Source organism: Eriocheir sinensis, chromosome 19, assembly GCF_024679095.1.
Source record: "Eriocheir sinensis breed Jianghai 21 chromosome 19, ASM2467909v1, whole genome shotgun sequence".
Taxonomy (NCBI): Eukaryota; Metazoa; Arthropoda; class Malacostraca; order Decapoda; family Varunidae; genus Eriocheir; species Eriocheir sinensis.
This window is the reverse complement of record NC_066527.1, coordinates 18,725,986-18,740,492: the sequence shown is the minus strand read 5'-3', so window position 1 is coordinate 18,740,492 and position 14,507 is coordinate 18,725,986. Positions and strand designations below refer to the sequence as shown.

General features: G+C 41.2%; 1 protein-coding gene across 1 annotated transcript in view; it reads right to left on the bottom strand.

Annotated features, from left to right (window-relative positions):
* Positions 1 to 3,498, bottom strand: part of LOC127001000 (uncharacterized) — a 75,962-nt gene extending 72,464 nt beyond the window's left edge. The window contains exon 1 of the mRNA XM_050865174.1: positions 3,456 to 3,498. Coding sequence (XP_050721131.1) covers positions 3,456 to 3,498 — 43 coding nt within the window. The remainder of the gene's footprint in view (positions 1 to 3,455) is intronic.
* Positions 3,499 to 14,507: the final 11,009 nt, after the last annotated feature.

Below are 14,507 nucleotides of genomic sequence, written 5' to 3'. Positions count from 1 at the left end.
CGTGTTTGTGGTGTTTGTTTTATTATCTTAAGACTTGTTTGTTTTTTTATTTGATTTCCTTTGTTTATTTTTTCTCCTGTTTTTTCAATATTTTTTTCTTTTAATTCCTTTTCTCTTCGTTCTTTATTTTTTTTTCAGATTCTCTCGTTTCACATCCTCCATTTCCTGTTTCTCATTCCCCTTTTCTTCCTCCTCCTCCTCCTCCTCCTCTTCCTTCCATTTTTTCATCGTTTTTCATATTTTTTTTCAGTTCTCTTCTCCTCTTTCTTATCTTTCATTTCCTATTTCTCATTCTGTTCTTCCTCCTCCTCTTCGTCCTCCTCCTCTTCCTCCTCTTTTTTTATCTTTTTCGGTTTCCTCCTCTTTCGTACTCTCCATATCGTGTTTGTCACTCCCCTTCTCCTCTTCTTCCTCTTCTTCGTTTTCCTCCCCTTCCTCCTCTTCGTCCTCCTCCTCTTCCTCCTCCTCTTCGTCCTCCTCCTCTTCCTCCTCTTTTTTTATCTCTTTCGGTTTCTTCCTCTTTCGTACTCTCCATATCGTGTTTGTCACTCCCCTTCTCCTCTTCTTCCTCTTCCTCCTCCTCCTCCTCCTCCTTTTTTTTTCTTCGTCCTCGCCCATAATTAATGATGAAGGATTAAAAAACTTTTCCGTATTTACTTCTGTTAATCTGATCACGCTCTCATTTATTTTTAAGTCGTTGTATCGCGTTTCGTAATTAATTAATGACTTTGTCCGTAATCTATTAAATCTTCCTCATTTTTATTATTTGCAGTTCGTTCGGTTTTAGTGTATTTCAATTCTATGCGCTCTCTCTCTCTCTCTCTCTCTCTCTCTCTCTCTCTCTCTCTCTCTCTCTCTCTCTCTCTCTCTCTCTCTCTCTCTCTCTCTCTCTCTCTCTCTCTCTCTCTCTATCTCTTTTCCTCCATTCACTGCCCTATCTCTTCTCTTTTTCCTGATTTTCCTCCACTTCTCTCCTCAATCTCAATCCTGTTCCTCCATTCTTCTCTCTCTCTCTCTCTCTCTCTCTCTCTCTCTCTCTCTCTCTCTCTCTCTCTCTCTCTCTCTCTCTCTCTCAAGGATTTGTATTTCTTTTCATCACCTTGTTTTTTTCTTTTTATTAATCTTGCAAGAACCCTTAACTAATCTTCCTAATTTTCAACGTAATCTCCTTTCCGTTCCTCCTCCTCTTCCTCCTCCTCCTCTTCCTCCTTCGTTTGTAGCATCCTCAGCTTTTTAATGTATTTTTTTTACAGGTACGTGAAGGTGAGAGCGTGTGATCAGAACTTCCTTGCCAACACGTTAATTACAGGTAAGAGACGCAACAGGGAAGATAATTAAAGGTAAGAGAAGGAGAAGGTAGGAAGAGGTGAAGGTAGAAGAAATAATAGGTAGGAGTGGGTAGGAAAAGGCGTAGGTAGAAGTAGGTAAGATAAAGATAAGAGAAGAAAAAAAAGTAAAAGAGTAAGGAGGCGTAGGCAGGAGGATTACAGGTAGGATAATTAAAGGTAGGAGTGATAGATAAGTTTGTGGGTAGGAGTGGTAGGGAGTAACGAGGGAGTGGGGAGAAAGAGGAGGAGGAGGAGGAGGGGGTTGCTTGGCCTAAGGGTTGGTGTTGAAGGGGATTGACAGGGGACTTAAGTGGATGGGAGAGGTGTGATTTGGTAGCTGTTTGGAGGTGGGAATGGTAATGGGGGGATTTTGTATTCGGGGGGGGGGAGGGGGGGGCAGTAAGAGGGAGTGGAGGGGAGGGGAGGGAAGGTACTTTAGGGAGCAAACTGGAATAACAGGGGAGTGAGCTAATGTTGAGTGGTGATGAATTGGTAATGAAGTGGTGATGAAGCGGAAGGAATAATGGAAGGGAAGTGGTGGCAGCGTTATGGGTGAAAGGGAGAGAAAGTGAAGGTGTGGATTGAAGTAGACCACATACACGAGAGGGGCAACGCACGCCATGTTTGTTGTGAGGGGAGGTGCGGAACACTCCCGCACGGTGGCAGCACCAGCGTGGCAGCGTTGCCAGATGTGCGACAATCATTTCAAAACACGAGTATCAGATGAGTTTTAGGGACATCGATTTACCGTTTCCACTCGCAAAACAACCATCAATAATACCGTTTACCGTTTACCGTTGATGAGGGTTCAGGCTCCGCTTCACTGCTAGTGCAGCGCTTTGCAAGGGCCGTCAACAATTACGATGTTAGCCTCGATAATAATCCTCGATACACTTAGTATTCAAAACGTCGTAGTGAGTGAGTGAGTCTTGAGTGCTTTCATGAATAGCCTAATGATGTCCTCTCAATAAAACTTGGCATCATCATAACACTTGGCCGTGCTTGGGCACTAAATTAAGATTTAACACACAATTTGTCTGAGTATAAACTCTAATTAATAGCCATGATCGGTTATGTTACGAATTTTCTCAATTTCGGTTTGAAGAACTGCACAACACTGGTCATTCGCTGAGTGGTTGATTTCAGGCTTCTTGTACCTCACACAATTTATGCATTTCTTCTCAGCCATGGCGCACTCCTTTGATTTATGATCGCCAGCGCATTTGAAACATTTTGGGGCTTCTCCATTGGTCTTGGCAGTACAGTTGGCCTCAAGAAGGCCTTATCTCTGACTATGATAACAAGTAATTGCATGGTATGTCTCTCACCGTGTATATTCCCCATTCTAATTTCAGCTTGTCATGATTCTTGTAAATCAGCTCTCTCACAGTTGGGTCGCACCTCAAAATGTAGTGCATCGTGCCGCCAGCTGCAGGCTTACTAAAAGTCAGCTCAATCTTATTCTCAACACCCTGACCTGTGCGTAAGAACTCTTGCGGTCTAAGACGGTCTCCTTTATTTTTTCCTTGGTCTCCTCTTTATGCACATTGCATATCTTTGCATATCTTTGGTTTCATCTTTCCAACGCTCTTGGTACTAATTTGCTCAACAGACTCCATTTTTTTTAGCAGTCTCAGCCCTTGTGTTCTCATCATCAAATTTCATGACAATATTACCTCCATTTGTGAATCTTGAATCAGTTATTTGGATGCCATTCAATGCCTGGGAGACTTCATCCTTCATGTCTGTTATCTTCTTTTCCTGGGTAGAAGCTTTCACAACTAGGAGATTCTTCTCTGCTTTCCTGTCTCTCTTCCCCACCTCAGCCCAACTAAGTGCTTGGTCAGCTCGAAGGGCGTCAGCAACTGACCTCAGGCACTCCTGCACCTTCTCAGCCCTCAACTTCGTCTTTAACCACAGATATTTATTTAGATGATTCTTGCTTGAATTCATCCAATTCCTCCACAATTTTGGTAGCCAGAGACGCTTTATGAAGGCATGGGGTGCAAATCTAATTAATTTTAAGTAGAGTATCCTGCTTAATTCAAGACAAATGAGCACACTTCACATGACACCATTTAGGGCACAAACAGCATCCAATTCATTTCTCGCTTGTGAAATCCTCACAATCGTAACACAAATCCCTCACGCCCTTGGCCCTGACAGCCATGTCGACACAGCACTCTCCGCGTGGAGCAAGACGCAACACATCCGATCACGACCACGACCACTCACTCACTCGATTTTGACAATAAGTAATCTGAACATCGTCATTAGTGAGTATGAGACTGATTGTGGCCAGAAAGCAGTAAATACGATGTGCTGAGTACGATAATCTGGTAACGTCGTACTCCCCTGCCCTAACCTCTATTCAGGAGCAATAAGTAGTGGTCTTTTTTTTTTCATTATTGTTTTCTTTTCTTTTTTACGCCCTTGAACTGTCTCCTCTGCTGTAAAAAAAAAAAAAAATTAAAAAAAATAAACGCAGCCCTCAGTTCAAATTGAGTCACCAGTAAACACCAACGTCCAGGAAATATACGTTTAGCCGGCGCGATACTGTTCTTAGTGCTGAGCAAAGTTCCCGTCAACTATACCCAGCTTATCACAGTGCCTGCTGCCATATACAACACACCAAAAGCCCGACAAGCGACTCCCTGCCCGCCGAAAGAAAGGCAAGAGGTCCCCATGGCCGCCCCCACCCCGCTGCCTCTTGCTTCCACCCTCTCTCACTCACTCCGACACTGACAGACGCCTTCAATATCTCTTCCAAACGCACCCAGTCTTCATCGGGGTGGCGTGCCAAGTGCCGAGACTAGCTGCTTTCTCCCTTTACTCTACACCCCCTTCCTGCTGCCTCTGCTAGTGCGTTGCTGTTATATGGGTCCCGCCCCTCCCGTTCGGCATGTGGGGAGTTGATGATTGTGCTGGTGGTGTGTTATGTACGGCAGTATGTATCATAATTATTAGCTGTGTATAGTTGGCGTGAATTTGCTCATGACTAAAACCAGCACCAGAACGCTGTATCCTGGGCCATGTATCGTATGTATCTGAGGCCCTGGATATCAGCGAGTAGCGGGCTTTTTTTTTATTATTGTTTCCTTTTTTGGTGCCCTTGAGCTGTCTCCTTTGTTGCAAAAATAAAAATATCTGTCTACTCCAAAGCTTAAATTAAAACTAAGTAATAGATTGTTCAAAGGTAGGGTTATAATGGCAAGTTGGAAAGGGTGCGAAGATACAATGAATGATCAAGTCACTCCTACATATTGTCGTTTTCTCTTTAACTTGAGTAGACGCTGCTAGATGGCGTTACTTGCAAATTCATCGGTACTTTTCTTGAGTTGCATCGCCTGGGTATAGTGTCCTTGAGTGGATAGGTGAGGAAATCATGGTGAAGAAGTGGGAAGTGGGCGTAGGATATTGTAGTGGATTGGTGGAAGGAAATTATGGAGTATGTGGAAGTGCCCCCAAAAATGGTGAAGTGGCGGGAAAATGAAGGTGGAGAAGTAGGAAGTGGATGAAAGACGGTGGAGTGATGCTGTGGAATGGTGGAATGTTTGATAATCGTTTTAAGAATTCTTTGCTTTTGTTTCTCTTAGTTTCACCATCCAGGGCTTTCATTGGTAAATCTTAAGAATAGCGGCTCGTAGCGGGTGCGCGTTTAGGGGATAGTGTGGTGGTAATTACAACATTTCTAGCATGTACGTCGGGGTTTTGACAAGCGGACAGGCGTGTTTATGTCACAAGGGTGTATCTTTCCGCGTGGGCTCTTCCCTTTCTTCACCCCGGAGCTCGCAGTCTCATCGCCCATCGACTTGGAAGAAATCGTTAGACCCGCGTGGAAAAATACACCCCTTGTGACATAAACACGCCTGTCCGCTTGTCAAACCTCCGTCGTACGAGCTAGAAATGTTGTTATTACCACCACACCGTGCCCTAAATGCTCACCCGCTAGGAGCCGCTATTCTTAAGATTTACCCTTTCATTTATTTATTTTTCGTTTTTTTTCCACCATTTGAGTTTATTGGTTGTAAATTGTTAAGGTCATAGAAGGGATGAGGAAGTGGAGGAAGTGGAGGAAGCGGAAATAGAAGCGGAGAGAGAAAGAGAAGAAGTGGAGTAGTAGGAAATAGAATGGAAGAGGAAGTAGATCAGTGGAAAAGTAGTAAATAGAAGAGGAGAGAAAGTGGAAGAAGTGGAGAGGTAGGAAATAGAAGAGGAGAGAAAGTGGAAGAAGTGGAAAAGTAGGAAATAGAAGAGAGAAGTAGTGGAAAAGAGAGGGGATGTGGATAAGTGGATAAGTAGGAAATAGAAAGTGGAGTAGTAGAAATTTGAAGGGAAAAGGAAGTAGGGAAGTAAAGCAAGTTGGAAATAGAATAGGAGAGAAAGTGGAAGAGTGAAATAGAAGGAAATAGAAGGGGAGACTAAGTGAAGTGGAAAAGCAGGATATAAAAGTGGAGAAAAGGGGAAAAAAAGTGGAGATGAAGAATAATGAAAAGATACTGAAATGTGAAAAAGTAGTGAAGAAGTGAAAGAAAGGGAACATGGTGAAAAGTGAAGGTGTTGGCCGTGTTACCTGAGCGCGTTACCTGGACGAGGGAGATTTTAATTACCTCAGCTTCTCAGGTATTTTGATCATGGCGACGAGAGGGAAAAAAAGTGGGATTATTAAAGTTTTTATTTTCTTCAAAGTACGGGAGTGAGGCAACTTTGGGAGGAGGAGGAGGAGGAGGAGGAGGAGGAGGAGGAGGAAGAGGAAGAGGAGGAGGAAATAAGCACTAGGAAGCGATGTAGTATAAAGAGTAAGAGGAGGAGGAGGAGGAAAAGGAGAAGGAAGAGGGGAAGAGGAAGGGGAAGGAGAGGAGGAGGGGGAGGAGGAGGAGGAGGAGAAAGAGGAGGAGGAGGAGGAAGAGGAGGAAAAGCAGGAGGAAGCGAAGTAATATAAAGAGTAGGAGGAGGAGGAGAAAAAAGAGGAGAAAGAGGAGAAGGAGGAGGGGAAGGGGAAGGGGAAGAGGAGGAGGAACACAAAGAAACACAAAGGAAGAACAAACAACAGCAGACCTGCTGGTCCTTACGAGGCTGTTTGTGACAAGCTACACTAACTATCTAATCAAAGGTGGAAGATGAAGGACAGCAAAGGCGAAGGCTCCTCCCCACCCCCCCATCCCTCCAGCCAAAGCTGGCAGGAAAGGAAAAAGAACCATGCAGCATGGAAAAACTGCATGGAAATTATGTAGGAAAGAGGAAAGAACTACCATTACTGCTACCACTAACCGGGCGATAAAAGCGGACAAGGACACCAGTATTCGAAAGAACTTAACGTTATTACGACAATGAGTAATATCTTAGTTGCTGGTTGGATTCAAAATACTTGTCTAATCTATTCTTGAAGGCCGTAACTGTTGTACTATCAACGACATCACAGGGTAGAGAGTTCCAAACATTAACAACTCGATTGAAGAAGAAGTGTTTGGCTTCGTGCGACGAGAATCTTTTACCACTTATCTTCAAATTGTGATTTCTTCTTGTTCTATTTGATCGATCAATTGTGAAGTAATCTTCCGCATTAATATCACTGAATCCTTTGAACATTTTAAACACTTCTATTAGATCGCCTCACATTCTTCGTTTTGATAGACTGAATAAATTTACTTCTTTAAGCCTTTGTTCATATAAATTTCTCAACCTAGGAATCATCTTTGTTACTCTTCGTTGAGCCCGCTCCAACTTTTCTGTAATAGGGAGACAAAGAGGAGGAAGAAGAGGAGGGGGAGGAGGAGGAGGAGGAAACGACTATGAAAATAAAAAGAAAAACAGTTAAACCTAAAACGGGTACGTGTGTGTGTGTGTGTGTGTGTGTGTGTGTGTGTGTGTGTGTGTGTGTGTGTGTGTGTGTGTGTGTGTGTGTTCGCGCGTGCGTGCATGTAAGCATTTCCAGGAACATCTTAATTTGTTTTTCTACCTTCTCACACACACATGAAAGAGAGAGAGAGAGAGAGAGAGAGGGGAGGTGTCACACACACACACACACACACACACACACACACACACACACACACACACACACACACAGAGAGAGAGAGAGAGAGAGAGAGAGAGAGAGAGAGAGAGAGAGAGAGAGAGAGAGAGAGAGAGAGAGAGAGAGAGAGAGAGAGACCTCACTAATTACCAACCAAAACAACAACAGGAGCTTCTAATTATGTTTTCGCCTTCATTAAAAAATCCTCAGACGTCACTTCCAATGCCTTTTCCTTCACTGTTTGGACCATACCATTAGGGAACCTTTTTAATGAGTTGAATGTAGTCATTAAGGCGTAGGAAGGGAGTTCATTAAAGGGATCTGTCTGGCTATTAATGGAAGTGATGGTTAGGGAATGGCAGAGGAAGGAAGGGAATGGGATGTATAATTGTATATTTGTGTTTTTTTGGGTATTTCTTGCCTTACCTCTCTGTTCTTTCACTTCTATTATCTTCTATGTTGTGTCCTCCTCTTTCTACATCTCTCATTGCATCCATTTTCACTGTATCTTTCTCGGCAACTTAGTTTTTTCTATATCCTCTCTTCTTTTTAATGTCCCTCCACTCTTATGTTCTTCTATGTTATCTCCTCCTCTTTCTACATTTCACATTGCGTCCATTTTAACTTTCTCTTTCTCGGCGGATAAGGTTTTTCTATTGTCACTTTCTATGTTAACTATCTCCACTCTTAAAATCTTCTATCTCTTCTATCTGTTATCTCCTCCTCTGTCTCCTTCTCTCATTGGTTCCACTTTCACTTTCTCTTTCTCGGCGGATAAGGTTTTTCTGTTTTTACTTTCTATTTTAACTATCTCCACTTTATAATCTTCTATCTCTTCTATCTATTATCTCGTCCTCTTTCTCCTTCTCTCTTTGCTTCCACTTTTACTTTTTCTTTCTCGGCGGATAAGGTTTTTCTATTGTCACTTTCTATGTTAACTATCTCCACTCTTAAAATCTTCTATCTCTTCTATCTGTTATCTCCTCCTCTTTCTACTTCTCTCATTGCTTCCACTTTCACTTTTTCTTTCTCGGCGGATAAGGTATTTCTATTTTCACTTTCTGTTTTAACTATCTCCACTTTTGAAATCTTCTCTCTTCTATCTATTATTTCGTTCTCTTTCTCCTTCTCTCTTTGCTTTCACTTTCATTTTTCTCTTCTCCGCCGTCTCTCATTGCTTCCACTTCCACTTTCTCTTTCTGGGCGGATAAGGTTTTTCTATTTTAACTATCTCACTCTTAAAATCCTCCCTTTTATCTGTTATTTCGTCCTCTTTCTCCTTCTCTCATTGCTTCCACTTTCATTTTCTCCTTCTCATCGTCTCAGGTGTTTGGGGGATGCTGGACAGATGACTTATAGTGTCCTAACTCCTCCCTTTCTACCTGAACTTTTACTCTCAAACGCTTCATCCTCCTGTTACTAGTACTTAAGAAGCCCACGGTGAACACTAAGACAGAATTTCATACATGTTTTTCACGTTCACGACACAGACACCTGAAAACACTTATGAAAATCCCTTTATCTCTACCTGAACTCTTAGTCTCAAACGCCTCGGTCTCTTGTTACTATTACCTTTGAAGCCCACGGTGAAGATCAAGACAGAATTTCATACATGTTTTTCACGTTCACGACACAGACACCTGAAACCACTTATGAAAATCCTTATGTCTCTACCTGAACTCTTAGTCTCAAACGCCTCGGTCTCTTGTTACTAGTACTTAAGAAGCCCACGGTGAAGAACAAGACAGTTTTTCATACATGTTTTCAAAACCACTTATGAAAATCCTTATCACGGTGAAGACAAGACAGTTTTTCATACATGTTTTTCACGTTCACGGCACAGACACCTGAAAACACTTATGGAAATCCTTATGTCTCTACCTGAACTCTTATGCTCCAACGCCTCAGTCTTTTGTTAATAGTAGGCTTAGTCACGGTGAAGAACAAGAGAGTTGATTAGTTATACATTTTTTTTTTTTTTTCTTTTTCCTTTTGCACCACTCTACACATTCTTTCTGTAACCCCATATTTCTATCTTTATATTTCTTAACATTACCTTTCTCTACACCACTTAACGCCACCACTTCTTGCACTCTTTCTTTACACCTTTTGTTTAATTTCTTCCGCTGCGGTCATGGATCCACCTATGTAACTCCCTTTAACTTATACGTGAGCCCTTTAAAATCGATGTACTAAGGAGTCGAAAGAATAGAGTGGAAGGGGACGTAGATGAGTGGAAAAGGAGTAAATAAAAGGGAAGAGTAAGAGGAGGAGTATCTCAAGAAGTAGGAAATAGAAATGGAGAGGAAGTGGAGTAGGAGAAGAAGTAGAATGATAATGATTCGTCTTCTATAATAATAATAATAATCGGTGAAAGGAAGGGAGCGTTTGATGCATGCGTTCGATAATGATGCTGTTAATTGTTTTTTCACTGTGTGTTGTAAATGATTTCGTAAAGATATTGAAGTCGTGTTTCGTATGTGTCGTCGTTATTATAAGTTTCGTAGTTTGATATTGTTGTGAAGCGTCGTGGTTGAGTGGTTTAGTGTGTCGTGCTGGGAAGTGTGAAGTCATGGTGAAGAGGTTCGAGCCCCATAGTTACAAGGGAGGAGGGAGGCGGAGAGGGAGAGGAGAGAGCGAGAGAGAGAGAGAGAGAGAGAGAGAGAGAGAGAGAGAGAGAGAGAGAGAGAGAGAGAGAGAGAGCATTCTATTACTTTGATTTTTTTTGTCAATCTGATTTTCTCTCTCATATAAGTTTATCTTGTTAACAAAAATGAACGATGACTTTTTTGTGATTTTCTTTACTTGTTTTCTTAAGTTTCTTTGTGTCGTTGTTCTTCTTGTTTACTGTTTTTTTTTTTTTGTTCATCAAGTAATATACGAGTATGTGAAAGTTTTGGTCATTTACTATATTTTTTTATAACACACACACACACACACACACACACACACACACACACACACACACACACACACACACACATAAACAAGTGATAAGTGAAAATTAGCAAAAAAAAAAGTTATTCGTTCTCAAAACTGAAAAAAAAAGAGAAAATTAAAAGAGGACGCAGAATCTTCTCGCGCCGACCGAAGTTTAATGAATTTCATTAAAATCTTTGGAAAACTTTGCACATGTCCTCATGATCGGCGGCGTGTGTGTGTGTGTGTGTGTGTGTGCGTGTGTGTGTGTGTGTGTGTGTGTGTGTGTGAATATTGGAATGTAGTGAAGGTGAAAAGTGAGAGAGAGAGAGAGAGAGAGAGAGAACAAAGCAGAGTACCACATCCCTCCATCCCTTTCTCCCTTCCCTCTTTCCTTCTTCCCCATCTATCCCTTCCTCCCTTCCCTCCTTCCTCCTTCACCCTTCCTCCCTTCCCTCCTTCCCCTTTTCCCCCTTCCATCCCTTCCTCCCTTCCCTCCTTCCCGTTTTCCCCCTTCCATCCCTTCCTCCCTTCCCTCCTTCCCCTTCCATCCCTTTCTCCCTTCCCTCCATCCCTTCCCCCCTTCCCTCCCCCCCTCCTCCCTTCCTACCTACCTATCGTTCACCGCGTCGCTGCAACACAACCCGTATTTATCATCGTCTGTCCACCTCGCCCTTTGTTGCGTCTATATCCGGGTTGCGTAAAGGAGAAAGGATTGCAAAAAAGGAGTCAGTCACGTGGAAGGATAGGCGGAAGGGAAGGAGGAGGAGGAGGAGAAGGAGGAGGAGGAGGAAGACGTATATAGACGGCCATTCAGATAAACACCCAGTCAATCAAATGGACAGAAATGATTAGCTCCGATTGCACTACTGAGACAGACAGACAGATAGACAGACAGACAGACTGACAATTAAGGCATTAGTGGGACGCATACCAATAGACAGACGGACAACGAGGCAGACAGTGATAGACGGATGGAACGCAAGTGCAAGAGGAATAGAAAGATAGAGAAAAGGAATTGAGAAGGAAAATAATGAGATGAAAAAAACTGGGAAAAGGAAAATACAGAAAAAGGGAAAAGAATGTGGATTAGGAAAAAAATAATAATGGGAAGAAAATTAAAAGGAGTGAAACTATAAGAAAGTAAAGAAGGATAGAGAAAAGGAATTGAGGAAGAAAATAATGAGATGAACAGAAAAAAATGGGAAAAAGAAAATACAGAAAAGGGAAAAAATGTGGATTAGGAAAAAAATAATAATGGGAAGAAAATTAAAAGAAGTGAAAGTATAAGAAAATAAAGAGATGAACAGAAAAAAATGGGAAAAGGAAAATACAGAAAGAGGAAAAAATGCGGAATAGGAAAAAAATAATGGGAAAGTATAAGAAAAAAAACAGGAGGATGGGACGAAATTAAATTATGAAAAGTTTAATAAAATAATGTACTAGAGAAAGAAAAGTATGAGAGAAAAAGAAAAAAAAGGCAGGAAGGAAGGATTTAGTTGCAATGTTACGATCCCTTCTCCTCCTCCTCCTCTTCCTCCTCCTCCTCCTTCTCCTCCTCCTCCTCCTCCTCCTCCTCCTCCTCCCCCTTCCTCCCTTCTCCTTCCCTCCTTCTCCTCTCTCTCTCTCTCTCTCTCTCTCTCTCTCTCTCTCTCTCTCTCTCTCTCTCTCTCTCTCTCTCTCTCTCTCTCTCTCACCTGGGAAACAGACAGGTGAAAGGCAGACAAGACAGGAGTGACCTCTGTGTCCCCAGGTGCACACACACACACACACACACACACACACACACACACACACACACACACACGCTCACCTGTACCTTCACGGATCTCTAATTGTTTTCTCCACCTGTCTTCTCCTCCACCTGAGAGAGAGAGAGAGAGAGAGAGAGAGAGAGAGAGAGAGAGAGAGAGAGAGTGTGTGTGTGTGTGTGTGTGTTACTTATATTGAATGCAAGCTGAAAACAATGGAAAACAAGTTGATATATAGATAGATACAATAAGAACTCATTGAAGATATACAAATCATTCTCAGTCATTGCAATACAGGAATACAATGCAAGACGAACCTAAGAATTTTAAGAAGTACCCTCCCTTGATCGATTTACCTTCCTCTTACCTTTGTTTATTCCTCTTTCCCTTCTTTCTTTCCCTTTCTTTTCTTCCCGTTCATTCCTTTCCTAAATTCCTTCCTCTTTACCTGTTCCTCTCTTTCCTTTCCTTCCCCTCCCCGTTGTTTATTCCTCTTTCCCCTCTTTCTTTCCCTTTCTTTTCTTCCCGTTCATTCCTTTCCTAAATTCCTTCCTCTTTACCTGTTCCTCTCTTTCCTTTTCTTTTCTGTTGTTTGTTTGCCCCATTTTCATTCCTTTATACCTACTGACACCACAATTTATGTAAAGAATAAGAATGAATAGAAATGTACATAATCTGCATCGGTACCACCATATTCAACCACCCGAATTTGACATCTCTTTTGGGCACTTTATTTTTATCTTTTAGGGGAGCGGCAAGTAGCGAGCTTTTTTTTTTTTGGACCCTTTTTGTTGCCCTTAAGCCATGTCCTCTGATGTAATAGAAAAATACTATAATCCACCCCTCCAAAAAAACATCAATGCGATACAAAAACAATTAGGAGAAATTAACTAAATGTACATTATTGTGAGGGGGAAAAAATGGGAAAATGTCAGTAAAGCAAAAGTCTTGTATAAATAATTGAAGCTAAAGTAAATAGATACCTTTGACAGACTTGGAGGAATAGATATAACAGAAAAAAACAAAGTGTGTGTCGTGAAATATACTTATAGCCATTGGAAGACACTGCACAGAATGGCTTCAAGATATATGGTGACTAAAACTAATTGATAATGTTTTCAAGAGTATACCATTGACAGACTTAGAGGGATAGATATGAAAACAAGAAAACCAAAATGTGCGCTTGAAATATGTTTATAGCATCGGAAGACACTGCACAGAATGGCCTCAAGATATATGGTGTCTAAAATTGATTGTTAATGTTTTCAAGAGTATACCATTGACAGACTTAGAGGGATAGATATGAAAACAAGAAAACCAAAATGTGCGCTTGAAATATGTTTATAGCATCGGAAGGCACTGCACAGAATGGCCTCAAGATATATGGAGACTAAAATTGATTGATAATGGTTTCAAGAGTATACCATTGACAGACTTAGAGGGATAGATATAACAAGAGGAAAACCAAAGTGTGTGGGTGAAATATAGCCATTGGAAGACACTGCATAGAATGGCCTCAAGATATATGGAGACTAAAATTGATTGATAATGGTTACAAGAGTATATCATTGACAGACTTAGAGGGATAGATATGAAAACAAGAAAACCAAAATGTGCGCTTGAAATATGTTTATAGCATCGGAAGACACTGCACAGAATGGCCTCAAGATATATGGTGACTAAAATTGATTGATAATGGTTTCAAGAGTATACCATTGACAGACTTAGAGGGATAGATATGAAAACAAGAAAACCAAAATGTGCGCTTGAAATATGTTTATAGCATTGGAAGACACTGCACAGAATGGCCTCAAGATATATGGTGACTAAAATTGATTGATAATGGTTTCAAGAGTATACCATTGACAGACTTAGAGGGATAGATATGAAAACAAGAAAACCAAAATGTGCGCGTGAAATATGTTTATAGCACTGGAAGACACTGCACAGAATGGCCTCAAGATATATGGTGACTAAAATTGATTGTTAATGTTTTCAAGAGTATACCATTGACAGACTTAGAGGAATAGATATGAAAACAAGAAAACCAAAATGTGCGCTTGAAATATGTTTATAGCACTGGAAGACACTGCACAGAATGGCTTCAAGATATATGGTGTCTAAAATTGATTGATAATGGTTTCAAGAGTATACCATTGACAGACTTAGAGGGATAGATATGAAAACAGGAAAACCAAAATGTGCGCTTGAAATATGTTTATAGCACTGGAAGACACTGCACAGAATGGCCTCAAGATATATGGAGACTAAAATTGATTGATAATGTTTTCAAGAGTATACCATTGACAGACTTAGAGGAATAGATATAACAAAAGATATATGGTGACTAAAACTAATTGATAATGTTTTCAAGAGTATACCATTGACAGACTTAGAGGAATAGATATAACAAGAGGAAAACCAAAGTGTGTGGGTGAAATATAGCCATTGGAAGACAGTGCATAGAATGGCTTCAAGATATATGGAGACTAG